The sequence below is a fragment of the Megachile rotundata genome, chromosome 4 (assembly GCF_050947335.1).
Source record: "Megachile rotundata isolate GNS110a chromosome 4, iyMegRotu1, whole genome shotgun sequence".
NCBI classification, from domain to species: Eukaryota; Metazoa; Arthropoda; class Insecta; order Hymenoptera; family Megachilidae; genus Megachile; species Megachile rotundata.
The window spans coordinates 14,541,554-14,567,116 of record NC_134986.1 but is presented as its reverse complement, the minus strand read 5'-3'; the positions used below and the strand labels follow the sequence as shown (position 1 = coordinate 14,567,116).

At 37.7% G+C, this 25,563-nt stretch overlaps 1 protein-coding gene and 1 long non-coding RNA gene across 5 annotated transcripts in view; one reads left to right on the top strand and one right to left on the bottom strand.

Annotated features, from left to right (window-relative positions):
* The window catches only part of plx (PTB_TBC1D1_like and TBC domain-containing protein plx), a 34,821-nt gene extending 9,511 nt beyond the window's left edge, over positions 1–25,310 (bottom strand). Inside the window, exons 1-3 of one of the 3 annotated variants that reach the window (XM_012291958.2) lie at positions 25,169–25,310; positions 24,990–25,106; positions 24,491–24,897 (exon numbers count right to left, since the gene is read on the bottom strand). Coding sequence is in view for 1 of the 3 variants with exons in the window: in XM_003706090.3 (XP_003706138.1) it covers positions 8,022–8,108 (87 nt within the window). In the remaining 2 variants the exon portion in view is untranslated. Of the gene's footprint in view, positions 1–8,021; positions 9,072–22,781; positions 22,968–24,490; positions 24,898–24,989; positions 25,107–25,168 lie in introns of those variants that run through there. The other 2 variants (XM_076531192.1, XM_003706090.3) reach the window with 2 other exon arrangements.
* Positions 3,100–3,707, top strand: LOC143264350 (uncharacterized). Of its 2 annotated transcripts, none has more exons than XR_013038058.1 (2): positions 3,100–3,215; positions 3,307–3,707. It is a non-coding gene; the product is annotated as an uncharacterized LOC143264350 (long non-coding RNA). The 2 variants fall into 2 exon arrangements; XR_013038059.1 differs by having other exon boundaries at positions 3,100–3,239.
* Positions 25,311–25,563: the final 253 nt, after the last annotated feature.

Sequence of the window (25,563 nt, the reverse complement as noted above, 5' to 3'; positions counted from 1 at the left end):
TATCACTACCATCAGATCTCGGTATCCCTAGTTCCTCACAGTTCTAGATCTCCATATCACTACATCCTAAGATCTCTAGTTTCGTATATCTGTCGCCTCTAAATGCCTACATTCCTAGTTCACGTTGCGAACATTTCAGTACGTTGGATACTCGTGTATCCGACTGATCGTCGCCAATTCAAGGTACGCGTGATCATCGAGAGCACGGCTGTGCATCGTGACGCGGATCGATTGAATTCACGTGGAAAATTAGATTGAACGTCTTCGAGATCGACCCTGTGATCTGTTGCGTTCGCGGTTAAATGGAAGCGACCGTTTCGTAAACGGCGATCAGTGAAAACAAGGACGTCTGTTACGAACCAGCTGGGAAAAGAACGAAGAAAATCATTTCCGTTGCGTTTCGTCGACTAGCAATTAATCATGGCAACGAATTCACGCGATCGTGAGTTGGACTTCATTGCGAAATCCTCGATGATTAAATACTTCAATGATACATCTAGGGAAGAATATGTATTTCTAAACTATCTGTTTGTGTTGTAACTTCCTCTACCCTCTCACCACGCTCGTTACGTTTTATTTCCAGATCTTGTAAAAGGTATCATTACATAAATTTACTTCAGGATACGCGATCGCGTATTAATTATTCATGAACAGAGACTTAACGGAAACTGTGCCAATTGTGATCGGAGATCTTTTATGAATAATAGCACTCGCGAAGCCATTCGTTACACGTACAAGTAGAATAGATTTGTACGTGTGTGCGTGTGTATACAATGTGTATTAAAATTAACAGTTACGTTTGTAAACTGTCTATCTATTTGGATCAAAATATAGTACTGCGTTCTTCATAATTTCCTTCGGAAAACAATGTATAACACTTGCTCGATGTGTACATTACATGTAAGTACATGCATTATACACGAAATTAGCGTCGTTACAAGACGTTATAAACTATGTACATATAATTTAGTTTAACGAACATACGCGGTACAATGAACCACGCTCTTATGATTAAAGTATGCGCGGTATTTGTCTCACGATCGTTCGAGTGAACTTCTATTTGGAAAAGAAACTAGAGCCACGTTTCTATGCGTGCCAGGTGTCGGCCATAATTAAATCCTAATTGCGCCAGCCGGTGGTGTCTCTATGCTTCGTTTCATTCGATTTCACGCTGAAAAAGTAAACCTAGATCACGTGGAAGGTCTTTGATCCTGGTTGACACAATTTCCATTGAAATGTCGAAGAATGCGTCATGGGCAACCGCAAATACTTTTACAAATTAAAATAACGATCCTTTCGCGACCGTGCACGCGCCATAACCGAATGCGCATAAATTTTCTACCGATCAAATCTTACAACCTGAAATATTGTATATTTGATCTTTCTACAACGGCATACTGCATAATTAACACCTCGGCCGCTGCAAAATTTCATCTAATTTTAACCACTTGCAACGTTACTGGTTCGTTTATTTTCAACTCTGTTATTTTGAAACTTTGTAAGAGATCTAGAGAATTTTTGGCCCTGCAGTTCTTGGGAATTTTGACCCTGAAGAGCTAGGGAATTTTTAACCACAGTGATCTGAGGAATTTTGGTCCGAGGGATTTAGGATATTTTGACCACAGCGATCTAGGGAATTTTTTACCCTAGAGTTCTGGAGATTTTTTACCTTGGAGATCTGGGGAATTTTGACACTCGAGATCTAGGGAACTTTTAACTACCGTGAAGTAGGGAATTTTTGATCTTAGGAATCCAGAGAATTTTTGACCCTGAAGAGCTAGGGAATTTTTAACCACAGTGATCTAAGGAATTTTGGTCCGAGAGATTTAGGGTATTTTGACCACTGCGATCTAGGGAATTTTTGACCCTAGAGTTCTGGAGATTTTTTACCTTGGAGATCTAGGGAATTTTGACACTCGAGGTGTAGGGAATTTTTAACTACAGTGATCTAGGGAATTTTTGATTTTAGGAATCCAGAGAATTTTCGACCCTGAAGAGCTAGGGAATTTTTAACCACAGTGATCTAAGGAATTTTGGTCCGAGAGATTTAGGATATTTTGACCACAGCGATCTAGGGAATTTTTGACCCTAGAATTCTGGAGATTTTTTACCTTGGAGATCTAGGGAATTTTGACACTCGAGGTGTAGGGAATTTTTAACTACAGTGATCTAGGGAATTTTCGATCTTAGGAATCCAGAGAATTTTCGACCCTGAAGATCTAGGGAATTTTTGACTCTAGGTGTCTAAGGAATTTTGGTCTGTAATCTAACCAGAAATTTTGCAAATATCGAATCCTAGGGTCTAAGGAATTTTTGGATCCCTCGAATTTACAGAATTTGGAATTCCTAGATTTAGGGAATATTTCATCTTTAACTCCTTAGGAATCTAAGGAATTTACCCTAGATTCTCCCTGGAGTTCAGGCTCCCCTTTGCCTCTCCTAAATCCTTAAATATTCTCTAGACTTTCTCTACCATCTCCCTAGGCTTCTCATATAGTTTCCCTAGACTCCACTCCGTCCATCTTCGCAAGATTTATCGACTCTCAAATTACGCGATTGTCAACCATGTAAAATGAAACCACGCATAAATCAGAGAATTTCGTATGACGAAATCGATAAAAATAAGTGACACGCACAAGGTTGAAAAATGTTGCTCCTATTCTAACAATAGTCATATCTCTTGTACATAACTCAAGAAACGTTGTTTGTCATTTAAATGACGATGGCCGAGGAGGCGTTCTAGATGAATTCGCTGCAAGACGCACAGCAGCCAAGATGTCTAATTATATGCAGACAGCTTGTCGCTTCTAATCCTTCCACGAATACCTGAGCTTTCACCGTGCTGTTATTTAAATACCACCGTCTTAGGATTTCAACTAGCACTTTTGACGACAACAGAACCACATTCTGGAGTGTGTACGCAGCAAAAAAGATCACCTAGTAACAGCTGCAGTCTTGTCATTTTAACTCTTTGTTATAGGAATCTTTTGATTCTGGGAAAAACTTCATTTTAAATGAATTTTATGATGAACCTGATAATATTAGTAACAGTGAAACGTAGCTCATTTATGTTATAAAAATAGGACAATTGTGACAACGTGATATAACGAAGGGTTGATCATCGCAGCTAATTGTTACTTCGACGAATTAAGCTGTGAGAAAATAAACTTTCTCGAAACGTTAACTGAAAAATGCCAAGCTTCGTGAAGAATGATGTAAACAATGTTTTTTTACGCTCGGTAGGAGATCTTATTCCCGTCTGATAAAACGCAAACAATCATTCGTTGAAAACATAATATATTACAGACACGAAGAGAGGCGCAGGGTACTTCTTGCACGTACCGTAAAAGCAGCAATAAAAGAGAAAAGAGAAGGAATGCAACGTATCACTTCTACGTGACCAAATTAACATTAAACCTGAAACAAGGTGGCTGCACAACGATCCATAAGGAAATATGATCCCCGGGGAATTCTTAGGGCACATTATCTTATGTATACTTTATTGCGGTAACCACTGTAATCAGCCGATAATACGATTATGACTTAATAAACGCCTTTTCTGCGGCTATCGTGTGTCTACCGGTAAGACTTAACTACCTTTCAATAGCCTATCATTTAACTAACTATGAAAATGATCGCTCTCGATTCGCTATAAATACAACAATGAGCACATTTCATTCGAACCAAAAAATAATCGATAAATCGACAAACGAAATAAACAGATTAAAATACGTGTCAAAATAAATAAAGCTTACGAAACAAAATGTGCAAAAATAAATTTCGAAATTTCATTTTTTATTCGACAGGTGAATCTTTCAATTTCAAGACTACGTTATTTCAGATAAAAATATAAAATCATAAATAACAACTCTTGTAACGATTTTCCGTATAACAATATTTTCAATGAAAATCAATGCAAACATTTTAATTCATAACCGGCTTGTAAAGCCATTAATAACAGTAGCGAAAGGAAACAGTAGTTTTTTATTGGTGCTGAAGACGTTAAGAGAATAAATATGAGGATATAACGCGTGACTATGTAATACGCGGTAATGGTACGCGTGATCGTACAATGTTTGATGATATAATGCGTACCGATACAATTGACGATACATATTTTCAAACGCGTGGCAATATAACACATGAAAATCCAACGCATGAAGATCCAACGCGTTACAATATAATACGTGGAGATACAACGTGTAGCACTATAATGAGTGGGAATCCAACGCGTGGTGATATAACTCATGGCAATATAACACGTGGAGATTCAATGCGTGGCGATATAACACATAGAAATCCAACGCGTGGCAATATAACACATGGAGAACCAACGCGTGGTGATATAACGCCTGGCAATATAACACGTGGAGAACCAACGCGTGGAGATCCAACGCGTGGCAATATAACACGTGAAGAACCAACGCGTGGTGATATAACGCGTGGCAATATAACGCGTGCAAATCTCACGCGTGCAAATCCAACGCGTGCAAATCCCACGCGTGGTGATATAACGCGTGCAAATCCCACGCGTGCAAATCCAACGCGTGCAAATCCCACGCGTGGTGATATAACGCGTGCAAATCCCACGCGTGCAAATCCAACGCGTGCAAATCCCACGCGTGGTGATATAACGCGTGGCAATATAACGCGTGCAAATCCCACGCGTGCAAATCCTACGCGTGGTGATATAACGCGTGCAAATCCAACGCGTGGTGATATAACGTGTGCAAATCCAACACGTGGTGATATAACGCGTGGCAATATAACGCGCGCAAATCCCACGCGTGCAAATCCAACGCGTAGTGATATAACGCGTGCAAATCCAACGCGTGGTGATATAACGCGTGCAAATCCAACGCGTGGTGATATAACGCGTGGCAATATAACGCGTGGTGATATAACGCGTGATAATATAACGCATGGAAATCCAACGCGTGGAAATTCAACGCGTGGTAATATAACGCGTAAATTTGTTTCACACAGTTAAATTTCACCCATTTTTCCGATACATTATTCAAATAAAAAGTGAGCCATTCCAAATGCAGAGAACTTGCTCGGCCGCATAAAATCGATCGACATTCGTTTCTTTTCGAGTAAATGTACTTCTCGCTATCGCTTTCGCGACCGTCATCAAGAATTCGAAGAAATATACCACAAATCGTGAAAGCAGGCACCGGTACGTGATCGAAATGTTACAAGTTTGGCACGAGTGTACCAGTAAAAATTCGTGTCGGAACTCAAGTACTATACTTCCATTTATCGTTCATTTATGAAATAGTTATTTCTTTTACACGTAACTCGTGCAAAGCATGATGCTAAAAAAAAGGCGCATCGTGCACTGTTCACAGAACAGGGACTAGAAAAAAACATTTAAAGGTACATGAGTCACTCGGACGTATGAATATGGAAGGTCTGTGCTCTGATCCTTCGGATCTGTTGATCACGTTCGTTAATTGTAATGACGCTTTTTATAATAGACAATTTACACCGCGTTCTTGATCAAAATCTGCTCACCTTTCATCTGACGTCTTTTGCGACCGGATTAAGTAAGAACTAGAAATACGTGTTATTTACATGTCTGATCTGAACTGAATAAAAAATAGAAACATACGGGTTCAACATTTCGTATATTACGATTTAATCACCCCACACCTTAATGCTGGAATTAAATCGTGCCATAACTAAAGTATATTAGAATTGAATTACAATTCAATCGTCGAACAAAGTTACCACGAATTGAACATCGAATAAAATCACGTGATATCGCGTGAGAGAACATCTTGGCGACCGAACACGCGACGTCGTATTTTGATTTATGAGGCATTAAATGCGTCGACTAATTGTTTTCCTATCATGACCGATACTACATTATTTCGTCACAAATATTTTCTGCTCGGCTTCCATCGTGGCATTATTCATCCTTATCAGCTTATCGGAGATGACTTTTGCGTTTGATCGCGACCAAGCGAGAAAGGAAGTTTACTAGCCTGGACGTTGGTTTCCCCTTTCTTTTTGCTTCCGTTCACCGACTAGGAGAGACATCGAGGTTCGTGGAAGCTGGTATACGGGAGATCTAAATTTACAACGGCGGACGAACCAGCAGGAATTTCAACTCTCTGCCAGAGGCCCGTTTACTGACCGTGTTCCCGATTATTCCGTAAAAAACCGTCGACTTCCCGCCGGACGTCCCTTATTCGCAAATATTTCACTTGGTTCGCGGACAAAGATCGGTGTTGCTTTTCCCGACAGTCTAAGAATATACAGTGTTTTACATTTTCACCTCTACCTTGGTGAAAGTTACGTAAAACATGAAATATAGTATGAATCGAGTTTGACGTAAGTGTTTTGTGGTCGATCCGCTCACCGTGACATACAACGCTAAATACTTGCCCATAACCATTATTTCGAAATTTTAAAACATGCTAATTAATATAATTATCTCGATATCTGATGTGACTAGAACCTTTGTCTGGGGTGGTAGTTTAATTTTATCGCTAGGAATGATCAAGTGGCATTTCAATGTTTGAACACTTAGCATAAGGAATTGGAAATTTGGGAAAATTGTAATTTCGAGAATTTTCAATCTAAGGAATTCGGAATTTTGAATGAATGGAATTTGGCATGTAACGCATTGGAAATTTTGAGGATTTGATCATTTGGGAAATTTGGAATCTAGGTAGTTTAAATCCGGAGAATTTGGAACCTAGGGAATTTGTGATCTAGGAAATTCAGTAACTTGGGAATTTGGAATCTAGGAAATTTGGAACGCAAGAAATTCTAAATCTAGGGAATTTGGAATCTGGAAAATTGGGAATTTGGAGAATTTTGAACCTAGGGAATTTGTGATCTAGGAAATTCAGTAACTTGGGAATTCGGAATTTAGGAAATTTGGAACGCAAGAAATTCTAAATCTAGGGAATTTTGAATCTGGAAAATTGGGAATTTGGAGAATTTTGAACCTAGGGAATTTGTGATCTAGGAAATTCAGTAACTTGGGAATTTGGAATCTAGGAAATTTGGAACGCAAGAAATTCTAAATCTAGGAAATTTGGAACGCAAGAAATTCTAAATCTAGGGAATTTGGAATCTGGAAAGTTAGGAATTTGGAGAATTTAGAACCTAGGGAATTTGTGATCTAGGAAATTCAGTAACTTGGGAATTTGGAATCTAGGAAATTTGGAACGCAAGAAATTCTAAATCTAGGAAATTTGGAACGCAAGAAATTCTAAATCTAGGGAATTTGGAATCTGGAAAGTTAGGAATTTGGAGAATTTAGAACCTAGGGAATTTGTGATCTAGGAAATTCAGTAACTTGGGAATTTGGAATCTAGGAAATTTGGAACGCAAGAAATTCTAAATCTAGGGAATTTTGAATCTGGAAAATTGGGAATTTGGGGAATTTTTAATCTAGGGAAATGAAATCTAGAGAATTCGTGGTCTAGGAAATTCGATCATTTGGGCAATTCGGAATTCAGAAAATTTGTAACCCAAGAAATCCAAAATCTAGAGAATTTTTGGATCTAGAGAATTTTCGAGTTTAGGGATTTTGGAATCTAGGAAATTTAGAATTTGAGAAATTCAGGATCTTGAGAATTTGAGGAATTGGAAATCTGGAGAATTTTGAATCTAGGGAATTCGTGGTCTAGGAAATTCGATCACTAGGGCAATTCGGAATCTTTGAAATTTGCAACGACAAGAAACTCGAAATCTAGAGAATTTTTGAACCTAGGGAATTTCGAAGTCCCTATTTCATAGTTACACCAAGAAACTTAATATCACTATGCATTCTTAAAAATTAATTGTAATATCAATATCAGAGATTTTCTAGCTGACGATCTTAATTCTGGTAATTTTCTATAAATATACTCTGCTACCGAGATCTTAAACTGACGTTCAGTTTGTTTTTGTCATTCACGTTCTTGCAGCTGCAACGAGCAAAAAGCAAAGAAACGCGTTCACACAGCGTGAAGATGAAGAAAAAAAAATGTAGAGTTTAAATGGTTTCTCGATCTACTCACTGCAGGCTTTTTGCCAATAGCGCTTGTATCGCTGTAGGACGTAACCTTCATGTAAGGACTGGAAGCGGATATCGGCACGGTGATCATTTTTCCGTCCTTTGACTTCACTCCTTTTTCCCATTGAAAAATCACACGCGTCCTGAACCGCCTCGTTCACCTTTTTCCACGAACAATCAAAATCTGGCACGTTTTCACGGTCACTTCCGGCGACACGAATTTTCTGGGAAATCAGAGTAGCTTCTCCTTGACGATGACAAAACGGTAATTTTCAATGACAAGATTATTATGTTTCCTCTCGTTTCGCACGGCTCTGTGCGATTCATTTGATAATTTCGAATTCTTTATTTATCATCGAAGGTTTCTTCGAATGATGGATATTTTCTGTATAAAGGAATTCTTTTTTAACCCTCGATGTAAAAGAATTTTATTTTCGTTAGATAATGTAATCTGTAATTGTCATGTCTTCCACTTGGACCAGGTATATTTTCAATCTTCAAAATTCTCAAGTTTCCAAATTAATAAATTTTCAAATAAGTTTCAAAACGTTCCATCAAAGAACCTAGTAATTCCTCATTTCCCTACGTCGCCATTTTCCCTAGAAAGTTCACGGTACCAGTCCTCTAGGGCTCGAAGGCTGTTTAATAGTCGATACACGCTTCGTTAAAAAGCCTAATTCCAGAATTTCCACAGCGACGAGTAACGGTGAACTTTTACACGGTCCATTCAACCGTTCCGAACCGTACAGAACGTTCACACAGTCTGCGATAAAAACGTATAATCTTCCCACATAAATCCTATCAAATTTTATTCCAATTTGCAACTATTTTAACACTACCCCGAAAAAGCAATTTTAGCAATATTCGGATATTTAAAAACGGAACGTGGAATAGCGACCGTCCCGTTTCGAGGCAAGTAGCGCACTGACTTAATCGTAAAATATGTGCAAAGTGCACGCGAATTGTTCTAGCACCGAAACGACGTTCGTTTTCGATCCAACGGACGACGTGTATAACACCTTTACCGACGGACGAACAAACATCGACTGACTCGTAGAGCGCCTCGACGCTCAAGGAGAAAACAGAATGGACCTCTCCACTTCTTAGTCGTCCCCCCAGGTAACGCGCCGCTGAATTATTCTTACACGAAATAAGGTTAAGAGGTTCTCTGACATATGATCGATCTGAGGCTACCGTTACCAAACATCTACTTGTATCATTATTAATTGATCGATCTCGCAGTTTATTACCCGCCTTTGTTTACCCCTTGTGACGTCACTGTTTGTTGCCCGTCATTCACTGTCCATGTAGACCTCTAAGGCTGACGCTTTGACACGACTTTAACAAATTACCGAGCTAACCTAACCGAGTGCATCTCTACATTTTTTTAATCAAGATTTAGAATTTGGAATTATTATATTTTCCAACTTAGGAAACTTGCAATTTCATATTTTAGTCCTCAGGTCAAATTCCCAAGGTCTATGACCTTTCTCTAAGTCTCTGAAATTCTCCATATTCGGGTAATCATCTTAAATGACCCTACTCCAAAATTAAAATGCATATCTGTTGACAAATCCCCTTTGTACGCATTCGCCCAATAGCAGAAATTTTCCTGGCGCGTTCGCTCGATCAACAAATTTAATTGCACACATCATTCTGTTTATGTAAACAAATGGTAACGTCGTGCATAAGCAAATTCTTAACAATTTGTTGTTTCCGATGTTGCGAAATTATTTACAACGCTCAGCGAAAGTTGTGCCGAATTTCTTACATTGGTTTCACACTGACGCATAACGTTCCCTAAAAGTTCCGATCGAACACGCATCTCGTTTCACTTGTAAATTGCGTGACTGGTGGGCAGTAAGGTTGTGTAAAATGTTACGAGCGCTGGCACGCGCTAGAAGCTTGAAAATCAAAACGAGAATGATAAATAGTGGCCAAAGTCTTGTAATACGAATAAAATCACCCCGAAACGAATAACACGATCGATTCGCGCGCAACTGCTGTTCTGAAATGTTTGTAATCAAGCGGCATGCGGTAATTGTTTACTGCACGACGTGACCGAGATTTCGTTGCGTTTATCGGGGGACTTAATTGCAGATATGTTGTACGCTGAAAATAAGAGTTTCCTTTTCAATGTCATCGCTTGTTGTCATCAACGCTTGCTGTTGTAATCATTGTTGAAAGTAAATGTTGTTTTGCAACTTCGGAATTTTGGAAAGATTGGTGAAAATTAGACTGAATCATTGGCAATATTTCAATTTTGACGTTTTGGGATGCTTGGGAAGTTTTGGGAAGCACGTTGGAAAATTTGGAGATTTTAATTTTGAAGACTATGGGAGAGAAAATTGAGAAATTTTATAATAATGGGAAATTTTAATAATTTTGAGACTTTGAGAAGACATTAATTTATTTTATCGGAAAATGTCGTAACTGATATAAAGATGAAATAAATGATATATTTCGTAATTAGAAGAAAATGCGGAAAAAAGCAACGGGAGGCGGTTCTCCCGTAAGGATTCGAACTGATGAACCTCAGATTAGCAGGCAGATACTCATCCACCGCGCCAATAAATCAACCAAGATTCTCCCTCGCAATTGTTCTTATTAGTCTGGAAATCCCGATAACATATTTATACATATATATTTCGCATAAATATCATTATTTTCTGCAAACCTATAAATTGCAACGTATACAATGAGATTTACATAACTGCTTCTGGTTTCATGGTTATTATTCTTCTCCGTTTCGCGTAAATTCTATCTTAACGATCTGCAAGTCAAATGCATCGATCATCTCATGTTTTCATTTCGCCGAAGACGTGTCAGCGTCTATTTCATCTCGAAGGATGTATCCACGTAACATACCGCCGTGAAATCTCGGTAACAGATTTAATGAAACTCGCTCTGTAATCGAGAGATGTGTATCAAAACACCTGTAAATTACTTTTACTCCTGGGGCGCTGAAAATTGGCAAAAACACAGCGGTCCGTCAGTAGGCAGTTATCTCGTATTTTTAGAATCGTTGATTCGACGGAGTTCGCCTCTCGAACTATTTCGGTAGCCTTGTATTTTATCGATGCGTCGATATAGCAGATGGACGTCACCATTTCGAGCATCCTCTCTTGACTTCCATTTAACTGTAATTTGCAGATTTTACGAGCTTCGAATGTGGCCTTCGCTCATGGATCACTGAACTTGAACGTTTCGAGCACATTTTTAATTCGGGAAGATAGGGATATTTAATAGGTTTACTAGTGCTTGATGTACTGATCGTTACTGGATACACTCGATATCGCATTCAATATTAAATTCGTCAATAAATAATTATTTTTATTCTGAACTATATATTAATAAAACTACGAGTAGATCTCGATGATGGTTCCAATAAAGCGATGATCAAATCGACAAAAATATTTGACTTCGTTCTTACATAATATTATGTTGATAGTCTGAATAAAAGTAAAGTCGAAGTTTTCTTCTCAGACTGTAGAAGCGCGCACAGAAATGATTTTCTCACGATTCACCGGCGAAGAGGAAGCAATTAATTTAATTCCGAGGCGATTAAAAATATTCATGAGGTGTAACAATTTTTACGTAAGTACTCGATTGTTGGAAATGTGGGCCAAAACTTCGTTTCATCGGGTGGTCAATGAAAAATAACCAGATTGATTGTACAGTCTACTGATGTTATGTCATCGTTTATACGTCAGTTATTCGTGTCGTTTGATGGAAGAGCAATTTTCGTTGCGGATAATCGCGACGCTAATTATCGCGCCTACCGATGCACTCGCTTCGCCACAAGGACTTCGGATTCTCCTTCCTCGTCCAAGCGTCGTAAACGTTTTTCGCTAGCAGCGCTCGTTAAACTTCGATTAAACGGACCACGTGAGAAGCACTCACGTGAGCTATTAATCGCTTCCTAATTTAATTGGATCCTTTTGTCTGTTCGTGAATGTCTCGCGAGCGACAATACCCAATTATAGGGGAAATTCGATAGAAAGGTGTACGGAGGGTACTCTAGCGTGAATTGAACGTGAAAACACACCTGGCAACGTCCTCGAATTGTATAACAGTGAAACTTGCGATTAATTATGAGATTATGATACATTATGAGTAAAAATTTTCATTTTACTGAATTAGAGTACTACTAGTAAATTAATTCGGTATGTGATAAAATTAGGTATTAACCTAATACACCATGTAAGGTTAGGTCAAGTTTTCATATTCAAATATAGTTAGATTAGGTTAGGACTAGATTGTGGTTAAATTAGAGTAAAAATATTAAATTATGTTACTTATGTTAGGTTACATCATTAAAATCTGTTAAGTCATGTTAGGTTGTATTAGAATTACAATAAGTTAGGTTAGATTGAAATTATATAGGTTAGGGTAGTTCAGGATCATAATGGGTTAGATAAGGGTTAGGTTGGATTAAGGATATAGGTTAGGTGAAGTTAGAGTTATGACTGGTTAGATTAGATCATGTTAAGATTAGAATAAAAGGGTTAGGTTGGATTAAGGATATAGGTTAGGTGAAGTTAGAGTTATAACTGGTTAGATTAGGTCATGTTAAGATTAGAATAAAAGGGTTAGGTTGGATTAAGGATATAGGTTAGGTGAAGTTAGAGTTAAAACTGGTTAGATTAGGTCATGTTAAGATTAGAATAAAAGGGTTAGGTTGGATTAAGGATATAAGTTAGATGAAGTTAGAGTTATAATTGATTAGATTAGGTCATGTTAAGGTTAGAATAAAAGGGTTAGGTTGGATTAAGGATATAGGTTAGGTGAAGTTAGAGTTATAATTGGTTAGGTTAGGTCATGTTAAGGTTAGAATAAAAGGGTTAGGTTAGATTAGCATCATAAGGTGGTAGGCGAGGTTAACATCATTAAGGGGTAGGTTAGATGAACATCATAAGGTGTTAGGTTAGTTTAACATCATTAAGGATTAGGTTAAATTAGCATCATAAAGGGTTACGTTAGATTAGGTTCGTCAAAGATTTGTGGATTACATTTCTGCGTACGAAAAAAAATTAATTGAACTAATTGATTTCTGAGAACTGGTTCTACTGAGGTAAGATGAGATGAGCGATTAGGTTATATGACGCAAGGTGAGCATAATTGTGGGTACCAGTTTGCGCAACGTTTATCAGTGCGTTATCAAGGAGTTGTAGCTTGTGTGGTCGCGGTAACACTATCCCGGAGCTACCCTGTCATTGGAATGCAATAAGAATACTTGCTCGTGCCAATGAACCGTGAAGTGTCCTTTCATTTTGTTTCCCTATTGTATTACATAATCGCGATAATTGCATCCGTTAGGATCCTGTTGCGACGTACAATGACACGGGATCATATATTATTCGCGCTGCCACTTATAACGGATCGTCCTCGTACAATTATTTCGAATGAATCTCAAATATCCAAGAAACGTGGAACATTCTTCTAGGAGTGCATTTCGAGACAACTGTACAACGTAAGATAAGCTGTCATTTGGTAGTTCTGTTAGAAATGAAATTTTTCGCAAGTTAACTCTTTGTACTTCAAGATATTTTACCTGATTGCAGATAACAGTTTTAAAACTCTCCAAAAGGAAAATTGAACAAATTTTCTTTGAAGTTGTTATTCTACTACTAGCTGCCATATTGTCCACATTACTAAGTCTACATAAGATTATAAATTTAGTTTAAAAATTTTTACTCACGTTAAACCGAGCGGTGCATATGAAAAGGGTGAAAATATTTCGTCTAATATTTTCTTCGTTTTTCGTCAACAAGTACACCAAAGTTTGTGCACGCTCCGGAATACCTTTATCCGTTTTTAGAACAATGAAAGCATAGTTATAGTCCTCGGACAACCTAGGCATTTCCGTATTTTCTTTCCTTAATGAAAATAACACAAAACAGAATCGCCATTCTTTCGCGTGAGCGAAATAATAATAAAAGAATACCGGTTGCCTGTTTGCGTCCGTTATAATAACCTGAATTTCAGCCTCAACTTCTTGGGGCGCTTGAAATTTATTCAACATCGATCGATGTTTAAGCTTGTGATGTTACATCCACTCGGAAGATTCAGAATTCTGATATTGCCAAGGACTCGTGATTATTATCGGCTCATAACGCAGATTGCTCGAGTATAATTACAGACGGATCAAGGAGAGAGTATGCAATTAAATGATTTGTTTAATGGCGTCATCGCGTCTGAAGACGTAAAGGACTCTTAAAAAACTAATTCACGATCTACATTTCTTATTGTAATCATCCTGTTAGAGTCATTCTAAACAGGAGGGAGCATATTTCCTTGTTTCGTGTAACCCAGTCGGCCTTTGTACACTAATTAACCCCCTTTTTTCGTCCGCCTCGCCATAAGCGCACACGAGCGTTTCATATTTTCTGCGACCGAGTGTGGAAAAGAATGTACACTACCGCTCAAAACAATTTAATATCTTATCCGCATACGTAATGAAAAGGAACAGATAACCACGGTAGTTGATCGTTCCTTATCTATATTAAGCCGCGACATTTTATCCTTGTGGCATTTACGTGCCATTTTTACAGTTAGAATTCATATATAGGGTGTTTGTTATGTCGTACATGATGTAGGATATACTTGTGTAAAAGGTTGGAGGCATTTTCGGTTCAGGTCAAATGTACTGGATGTATTCAAATTTATATAAAATTAAATTCATGTGTCTTCAGATTTTATGTACTTAGATAATAAATTCTTAAGATTTCTATATCTACGAATATTTACAAAGTACAGTGATACTTCTACCCTTCATTTCTTAGATCCTTAGGTGCCTACATGCATACAATTCAACGTTCATAGATTTCTACATCAGCAAATCCTTATAAACCTGAACCTTAAGATCCTTAGATCTCTACATCCATAAGTCTGCAAATCCTCAGACTTTTCCTCAGACCTTGTACTCTTGTATTCTATAAACTACATACATATTTACATATGTAGATATCTCTACATTATGAATCCACAAATATCTATGTCCAGGTCCCTAAACCTTCAAGTCCTTATATTTCCAACCACGAATCTCCAAATTCCTATATTCCAAAATCCTATGAACAGGATCACTACATCCCCAAGCCGTGGATTCCCAAATCTCTATAAACTAGATTACTACATCCCCAAATCGTGGATCTCCAAATCTTTATAAGTTCGGTCACCACATCCCCAAATCGTGGATCTCCAAATCTCTATAAACGGAGTCACTACATCCCCAAATCTCTATAAATGGAGTCACTACATCTCCAAATCTCTATAAACTGCATCACCACATGCCCAAACCCTTGGAATCCCAAATCTCTATAAACTTGATCACTATATCCCCAAATCAAGGATTCTCAAATCTCTATAAACTGGATCACTACATTCCCAAATCGTGGATCTTCAAATCTCTATAAACTGGATCACCACATCCCCAAATTTCTATACCCTAAAATTCCTATAAAATGAATATCTATGTCCTTAGCTCCCTACACCCCCAAATCCTTATATCTCCGAGACTCTGCGAACTATTGCGAATCCCTATATCTTCACATCTCATGTTCCCGACTACCAATAACCCTATAGTTCTCTAGTCCTCTAGTCCTCCAGTCCTATAGTCCTACAGTCCTATGTCCTTCAATCCTTATACTTCCAAATCCATGGTGTCCCTATCATATCTATCCACATATCCCTTACATCCCCTGTAATCAGTAACGTGACCAGTAATTTTCCATGTTAACGACGCCGGAAACCTCATCGAAAAGAAGGAAAAGAGAGATCAACGTATTCTTTATCAACAATCTTAAACACAGAAGATTAACCAAAATTGACGGAACACCGATAAGAAGCGTAACGAGCAAGCACAGTGGACACAACGGTGTCGAGTTTTCCACATACATATACATGTGCCATGCTTTTCTTTCTTCATTCCCTCGTTCTTTTTCCTCCTTTTAGAACTCGTCCACGTGTTAAGATTGTCGGTGCTCTCGAGTGCACGCCATTAGAAGACGGCGCACTCGACAGTACTCGGTCGGCTTCGAGCGAGGACGTGGCGAAAGAAGAGGGTTAATAACGCAGAAAACAGAGTGAGAAACCGTGGAAAGCGTGCATATTCAGATGCAGGGAAAACAAACCGTGAAACCAAGAAAAACCTTCGCGGTTTTTATTCGACTCGTTATCGTTCGATTATCATACTTGCAGATATGAATTCTAGCCTATTGTCATTTTTTGGAGTGAAAACGGGTTACAACCATTTAAACTAAATAAACATAATCCTTTCAACCCTTTGCACTCGAAGGTAATTTAACTGTTTACAAACAGCAACTTTAAAACTTAGTTAAAAAGTTAAATGAATTTTCTTAAGGTTATTATTTCTTTACTAATAATTTCCACTATTATTTGTTTCACTATGTTTATGTATCACACGTGTCATGTTATAGAATCAATTAAAAAATGCTTACTTAAAATTATTGTATTAAACAAAATGCTGACTGAGAGTCACCCCTCGAGTGCAAAGGGTTAAAGTATGATTCCATTTTATAAATGAAAAATGAATCGTGCGATGAAGACTGCGGACCGAAACTACATACAGAAAACAAGCGTACACGTAATAGGTAATTTTAACCGCCTCCTCTTATTAACGAAGGTATATGCTATATCGTATGCGTCGCACAGAGTGCGGTAAGGGCCAAAAGTCAACTGTGCAATTGACCATACGGACGTACGTTTCCGAGAAATGTCCTTCGAGTTATGGAACAAGTGTCAGTCGTTCTTTCAGATTAAAACAAAGAGCCTCGTCGTGATACGTTTGTTGACTGAATCCCCGGTCGTTTCAGTTGACGGCGAAATCAATTGAACGATACTGGAAAGATACATGCACAGATTTTGGCGATTGTAATCGTTACGAAAACGACTCGTGTCCATTTAAGCTGTCCGCGTTAATCTTTTGTTTTGATGTACAACTGTTGCAGTGTATCGTTTATCGATGCTGTCATTTTTCTTTTCTCGTGTTATTAATATTTACTATTATCGTTTTAACCCGGTCCCGTACTTTGACGAGGCTCACTGGTTGCGCACTTACAGCTCAAATGTGACAAACCATACTCAAACTTTGAACATTCTTCAACTTGAAATTTAGGTCCAATTTAGGTTGCATTATCAAGGATCCCTGAATATAAAATACTCACATTTTAATTTTCTTTGTTCGTTTTATTGTTATAGCTCTTTATAGTTAGTCTTGACTGACGCATCTGTTAAATAAATCGCACGGGATGGGGTTAATAAAAGTGGACAAGTAATTCGTGTTTTTACGAGGGATGTTGAAGTTCAATGACAAGATGCGGGGGTGAGCCACATGTCGTTCGACCACGTTCGGCACCTTTTTCGAGCGTCCACATAAATTGATTGGCCGCGTTTCAGCCGCGAATAAATATTGTTGCCCGTCGATCAACGTTTCGACAACGACACGCATCCCTACCGAAAATAGAATCACGTACGAACGCAGACGTGAGTGCATCGTGCGAGTTATGTAACCGATGCACGTGCACAACGAATGTCGATACGGGGGAAACATCTTTGAATCAAAAAAACCTGGTTTATTCACTTAACCGAGCAATTACACGAATTACGGCAAAGCTTAAAATACGATTTAAATAGAATTAACGAGATAAACGGCGTTAATGCGATCATTAACGATCGCTTCGTATCTCGGTATCGTTCACGATAAGCTTGGGAGCAATGAAAACTTCGGAGCACTTAGTATCGCGTTCGACGTTGAATTTTAGGGCACTGGAAATATTAGGACGCTGGAAATTCTGGGTCATTCGAAATCTTAGGCCACTCAAAGTCACTTGAAATTCTAGGGCATTCGACGCCCGAGGGCACTCAAAAATTCATGGTGCACGAAATCTCAGAGCACTCAAAGTTCAAGGATTCGAATTTCTAGAGTATTTAATGACACTTGCATTTCGGGAGCACTTTAAGGCTCATGGAACTCATACTTTCATTATAGTCGGAAGTCCAAAGTGCCTAAGAAGAGTACTTGAAATCTAGGAGTATTTTTCGAGCTTCAGGAAATTCATGAACGCTCAAAACTTAAGAGAGATGACTTTTATGAATATTCAAAGCTCAAGACATTCAAACCCTTTGAACATTCAAATTTTAACGCGCTCAAAATTTATGAATATTCAAAATTCAAGGTACTTGATATCTATGAGTACTGAAAATTCAAACACGCTCAAAATTTATGAATGCTCAAAATTTAAGACACTTAAAATCTGCGAATAATAACAATTTCAACGAACTCAAAATTTATGAATGCTCAAAATTCAAGGCACTTGAACTCTATAAGAAGTCAAAATTTCAACGTACTCAGAATTTATGAATGCTCAAAATTCAAGGCACTTGAAATCTATAAGAAGTCAAAATTTCAACGTACTCAAAATTTATGAATGCTCAAAATTCAAGACACTTAAAATCTGCGAATAATAACAATTTCAGCGAACTCAAAATTTATGAATGCTCAAAATTCAAGACACTTAAAATCTATAAGAACTCAAAATTTCAACGTACTCAAAATTTATGAATGCTCAAAATTCAAGGCACTTGAAATCTATGAGTACTCAAAATTCCAACGTGCTCAAAATTTATAAATGTTCAAAATTTGAGGAATTCAAACTCTATGAGTGTTCAAAATTCCAACACATTGAAAATCTAAAAGCGCCGAAAATTTGAGGCACTCGAAATCTATGAATACTCAAAGTTCCAACGCACTCAAATTCTATGAGCGCTCAAAATTTGCGGCACTAGAAATCTATAAGCGCTCAAAGTTCCAACGCACTCAAAATCTATGAGCGTTCAAACTTTGCGGCACTCGAAATCTATGAGTGCTCGAAATTCAAACGCACTCAAAATCTATGAGCGTTAAAAACTTGAAGCACTCGAAACCTATGAGCACTCAAAATTTATAGTACTCGAAATCTACGAGTACTCAAATTTCAAAGCACTCCAAACCTATGAGCACAAAAATCTATAATGACTCAAAGTTCAAAGCACTCGAAATGCATGAACATATAAAGGCCATACGTTCAATATCGCGTGAGCGATCAGCGCTATTATATCCGAGATCACGCAAAGATTCAGAGCACTCGATATCGCGTGTCGAATCGTCGGTACATAAACGGAATAGTAATCGATCCGCTTTTTAGCGTTACCAGCGAACCATGATTAGTGAAATCGGTAATTTAAGAAATAACTTTTTTTACTACCAACAAATTTGCATAATTTGATAATAACAGCGACGTAAAGAAATATAATCGATATTTGAAATCCAGTGTATAATACTGAAATCCAGTGATCGCACAGTACCGTTGCAATAATTTTGTAGCGCGAGGCGATCGTTAAAATACACACGTTACGAAGAATTTCAGTGTCGTGTAACCGCGATATTATAGCCGTTTGTTACACATCAACGGCGCTATGAGCTGAACACAATGCACAACGGTGAAGTCCCGATAACTTTGCTCAACGAACAATCAACACGACATTCCAATTTCGTCACGGAATTGAGTTTCAGAACTGTATCGATCTGTGTCGGGCAATTGGATAGTGTCCATCGATCATCAGATTTACTTTTGTACAGCGGTCCTCAACCGGTGGCCCGCGACGAAGGTGAGAATTATCGATTTACATGATACGAATGCCGCATAGAAATTTACCTTTGTGGCATAACACTTTTAAAGACAAATATTGAAACTTTGGTACTTTGGAACTTTAGAATTTTTGTACTGAGACAAGTTCTGCTCTGGGACATTCGACTTCAAAGTTTTGAATCTGTGAATGCAAAGAAACTTACGGAGAGCCTAACAAGTTCTCCCTTTCTAGAGACACTTCTATTTAATCTGTTAATACACTACCGTATATGGTTAAAAGTAAAAATAACTGGTGTACAAATTACAAGTTCCTACACCCCTTGTACGACATATTCGACATAAATTAGTTCCAAAATGGCGAATGCGGAGTCATTGAAATTAATCCTCTATTTAGATTCCAGGCAACACGATAGGACGCTTAACCATAAATCTTCGAAGCTTAACAAGAAATTCATGGTCAGCCAAGAGTGTCCCACTTTCCGGTAACGTTCAACGAACATATGCCATCGTTTTATCTGGCGTGCATGCGTGGGCGTGCACCGGCATAACACTGAACATTCTCCGGTAAGTGCAACGACGTGCAGCGTGCTACTTCACTGAACAAAGATGCAAATTCGAGTAGGTACGTCGCGTATAATACGCCGTATGGTGATCCTAAAAGAGAGGTAAAACGAGACGAAGGATGCGAATAATAAGCCTACTTGGCTGGTTATACGAAACCTTGCCGTTACTCGCCGTGGCCAACGGAAACTTTGCAATTATAATTTGAAAGGTAACAATGCGGCTTCGACGACAGTCAATTATTATATTGATAAGATAACCAATCAGGAAATTGTACATGTTTATATTTACGTAAGAATCAACCTGTGATGTATTACTGCTTTTATACGATTTCATTAGGAAGCATTTAATTTCGCTAATTTTTTGTATTACTGAGATAAGGACGCTCTTGTTATATCGCCACTGGCAAGATTGCAAAATAATATCAAGAATTGTCATTCTTGGAGTTGGCTGTATATGGTTTGGTCAACATTTTCTTAATTTTGAAATTATTCAGTAGACTCTTGTTATATTGCCATTGACAATATTGTAGACGTAGTAAATTCCTAATGTTGGCAATATACCTAGATGGTCAAAGTTTTCTTAATTTTGAAATTATTCAGTAGACTCTTGGTATATTGCCATTGACAATATTGCAGACGTAGTAAATTCCTAATGTTGGCAATATACCTAGATGGTCAAAGTTTTCTTAATTTTGAGATTATTCAGTAGACTCTTGTTATATTGCCATTGACAATATTGCAGACGTAGTAAATTCCTAATGTTGGCAATATACCTAGAGGGTCAAAGTTTTCTTAATTTTGAGATTATTCAGTTGACTCTTGTTATATTGCCATTGATAATATTGTAGACGTAGTAAATTCCTAATGTTGGCAATATACCTAGAGGGTCAAAGTTTTCTTAATTTTGAGATTATTCAGTTGACTCTTGGTATATTGCCATTGACAATATTGTAGACGTAGTAAATTCCTAATGTTGGCAATATACCTAGATGGTCAATGTTTTCTTAATTTTGAAATTATTTAGTAGACTCTTGGTATATTGCCACTTACGATATTGCAGAGACAGTAAATTGTGGGAGTTGACAATATATTGTGTTGGCTAATAAGTTTTATTAATTATGAAATCATAAAGTAGACTCTCGTTATATTGCCGAAAACAAGATTATAAAGACAGCAAACTTCATGGATTTGGCAATATATCAGATTGGTTAAAGTTTCTTAATTTTGAGATTATTCAGTAAACTCTTGTTATATTGCCACTTACGATATTGCAGAGACAGTAAATTGTGGGAGTTAACAATATACTGTGTTGGCTATCAAGTTTTGTTAATTATGAAATCATAAGTAGACTCTTGTTATATTGCCATCAACAAGATTATAAAGACAGCAAACTTCATGGATTTGGCAATATATCAGATTGATCAAAGTTTCTTAATTTTTAAATTATTCAATACACTCTTGTTATATTGCCGCTTGCGATATAAAGACAGTAAACTTTTGAAATTGGCAATATATTAAATTGCTTAAAGTTTCCTTAATCATTCAGTGCATCTTTTACTATATTGCCATTAATAAAGTTGCATAACAAACTTTAAGTTTCCAGCACATTTAATACTTTTTCAATTGAAATTCAACTTGAAATCATCCGTAAAAATATAAATTATTCCTTCGATATTTCCCGATAATGCTATTGCAAAAGATCGCCCATCTGTCTGTATCAATATATTCGGGCGTTACAAGATTACCACATTTGGTAACGCAAGCAAATAATGTTCGAAACTAATTATCTTAAAACGCTCCACTCTTAATTTCGTATAGGTAGATCGATCCCTTATCTAGCTGGGCGTTGGCGTTCGATATGACAAATTATATGATATACATATAAGTTAATCACGTATGTATAATGCGTTATGCGAGTAAAACAATGACGCGGTAATGAGCGCGAACGCTGGCTAAGTGTACCTGTTGGACGGTACTACATTATTTATTGATACAGGTCTCGTAACTATGAACAACAACCTGAACGAATTTTGATCTCCTGGGAATGATAAACATTTATCAATTCAAGGAATCCCATCACGATAACTTTACATGTATTATTTAGCTTGATTCAGACTTCGCGTTTCAAACCAATATTAATTTTATTCCTCTTTGAACTTTTCAAAAGGTCATCAATTGAATAACTGCAAGAATTATGATTTGGCCTAGCACATTTTGGCAGTGGTGCCCAAAGCGTTCTTATTAGCATCATTCAAGAAAGTGTTGTCCCGTGTAATGCCACCCGGTTTTCCGAAACGCAGGTATATCGAAATGATTCATCCGGAAGATCGGTTAGAAACGCGAAGATGCACCTATGCGTATCTTGCCAAACGGCTCTAAAAATATAACCTTCTCAATGTGATTGTCAGATAATCGAAGACATATAATATTTCAATTTCTGATCGTGATGGCCACGATAAAACTCGATATTCGATCACGAATCGATGTTATCGTGTTCAGCGTTTTACTTCTAATATATCGTGACACGATTCGTACACGTTATCGAGAGCTTACCTACACAGGATCGTTACGACACGATTCCCCCAGGATGTCGTCGAAAAAGCTATATAATCCCGAGAGACTTCCGATCCTGGAGCCACTTAAAAGGAATGACGTAAACACACGGACACAAGATCACTAACTGATAGGTTCGCGGACTCCGTAAACGGGTCCGGTGCCATTCGTACGACGACAGCTAATGGTAGCGAGACGATACCCGTAACGATCGTTAAGGACAAACTTAATAATAGTAGCCGGATATTTACTATAGATCGCGAGTCGTCCAATTGGTCGGTCGGAGACGAATTCATGAGTAGCAGCCACTTTGTGAATATATTGTTGAGCATTGAGCCAAAATCGTCTGCGATACACACGCGGCGTGTGCATTTCACGACCTAACAAAGGTACGCAACGTACACGCGTTGTACCATGTATACACACGTCATGACACTTGCGATATTATCTGATTGAAACGCAACGTGTTGAAATACAACGTGTTGAAATTATACGCGGTGAGATGCAACGTGTTGAAATGCAACGGAACTGCACTTGGGATATGGCACGTGGCTAAATAACGCGAGGCGAAACAACACGTTGAAACACGCTAAGCAACATGTCGCCTTAGAGCGATGCGTGAAGACGCAACGCGTAGAGAAAGCACGTTGAAATACAAATCGAACTACAAAAATATATCGCATACTCATTCATCAATTCTAAATTATATACGTCGAATAATTTGTTGACCTCTTTATTTTTAATCGGAGTCTTTACTTTACTAATTAAACTTTATCAGTAATATATTTCAAACATTGCGACGATTGTGATGTAATTCGAAACTATTATGTCAATGGAAGTCATCGAACTTAACGCATCACTTTCCTCTTGCACAAGTGAGAGTGCGAAAATATAGCTTTCCCTGAAAAGTTTCAATCGAGATAAAACAAATAATACGATTATTATCTGGAAATTTTGTTTACGTTATATTTCATAATAGTGTATTACGATAATAGTAAATTATAAACCATTCGACTTTACGTCTACATAATGCATATATGTAAGATTAAATTTCGAGACCTTCAGCTTTTCTACAGATATCATCTTACTCGTTGATAAAGCGCAGTGGAATAAAAACAATCGCTTTCAGTCAAGAATGCTGACGACTCGTAATCAAGATCGGAGACAGGAAGTATTGTACGTGTAAGTTTAATTGCACTCGTAATTCATTACTTAAAGTGTGACAACATAATCACGTACATTATTGTATGCCTTCGAAAATTTGTTATTTGATGTATGCAAACAAAATATATTTGCAATATAAGTTTTGAAATTCAAGAAGTTAATATGAACACATGCACCTGTACATGGAAACGAAAGCTCAACAATATGTCATAAACCACTACAGCGCAGCGTCAGGATTAATCATATCGCAATCGCGAATGTTAGTTTCCCTTTTTGTTTATATAACAACGTTATGCACGGCATAACTTCGGTAACGGTATACAATATGCAATTACTTAAAACCTTACAGTTTTCAACGGATATCAAACTGTCTCGTTGTTATTTAACGCGCCAATTATGCAATACGAAATTGCATTCCGGGTGACATTTCTTATAAGATTGTAACGCGATAAAATTATGGGAAATAAATGTTTATGGTTTGACAAAATTTGTTGAAAGGACCTAACCTTAACTTTAATCTGTGCCATTTTAAGGAATTCACTTACCCCCTCGCGATTTGGCGCCAGGATATTTCACAGCCTTTCCCTCGAGTGTCGCCTGTCCAGATTCGTCCAAAATGTCTTCGCATCTAACGTTCACCGATCCACTCCTTGATCGACATTCTTGTCCTCGTTGTGTGTTCGTTAGAACGCTGTATAAACACGCGGTAATTCGTTCCTGCCGAATTGCGCGTCCAAGATCGACTCGTATTTGAACCAACAAACATCACAGCACAAACCGTTCCAACGCGAGCAACGACGTTCACTGAGCAACAGCGATGTCACCACGAACGAGATGCACAGTAGACTGATCACCTTATGACACTTCAGCTCACCCGCACTGAAATACCGACGAGTACTGCAGTCTCGTTTGCGTAGACTCGTTGCGCCCTCTACGTAGTATGGCGGTACTTCTGAAAGTTATCGACGATGTCAGATAAAAAGGAAATCTTTTTCTTTAGAAATACTCCTTGTAAATTAGAAGAATATATATATCTTTTCTTACATGTTAAAACAGAAGTTAATTGATCAATTTTGTTGATGGATGCATCCTGAAAGATTGCAGAATGGCACACTTTTAAAAACGCCCGCCATAAAACACAGTGCTGCCACTGTCATTTAACTGCAAGCAGTATTATCAAAGAGTAGATATATCAAGAAGCGAAACTAGACAAGGAAACTTACCTCTTAGAGAGAGACAGAAGACACAACCAAATTAAATGCCCAAATCAAAAGAAGCGTGGGTGCGCATGCGCATAGTGTAGAAGTATGGCGGTCAAAAAGGAGCAGTTTGAACATGCATATTCACCAGTCATTAAATATTTTGTCATATCTCTGTAACATATTCATCTGTAATTTCTTGTGAAATAAAGTTTTTTTGGGAAATAAATTTTCTATAAGTTATTTGTAATACCCATTCCCAATACATACCTCCAAATATATTTTGTAGAGCAATCATTTTGGTATATTCTTTTCTTTCTTAACTTTTCCACGCCGTAAAATTGATAAAAATACCTGAAAAGATAATATTAGTAATGTACAGAAAATTTATTAAAATATATTTCAAATTATTTGAGATT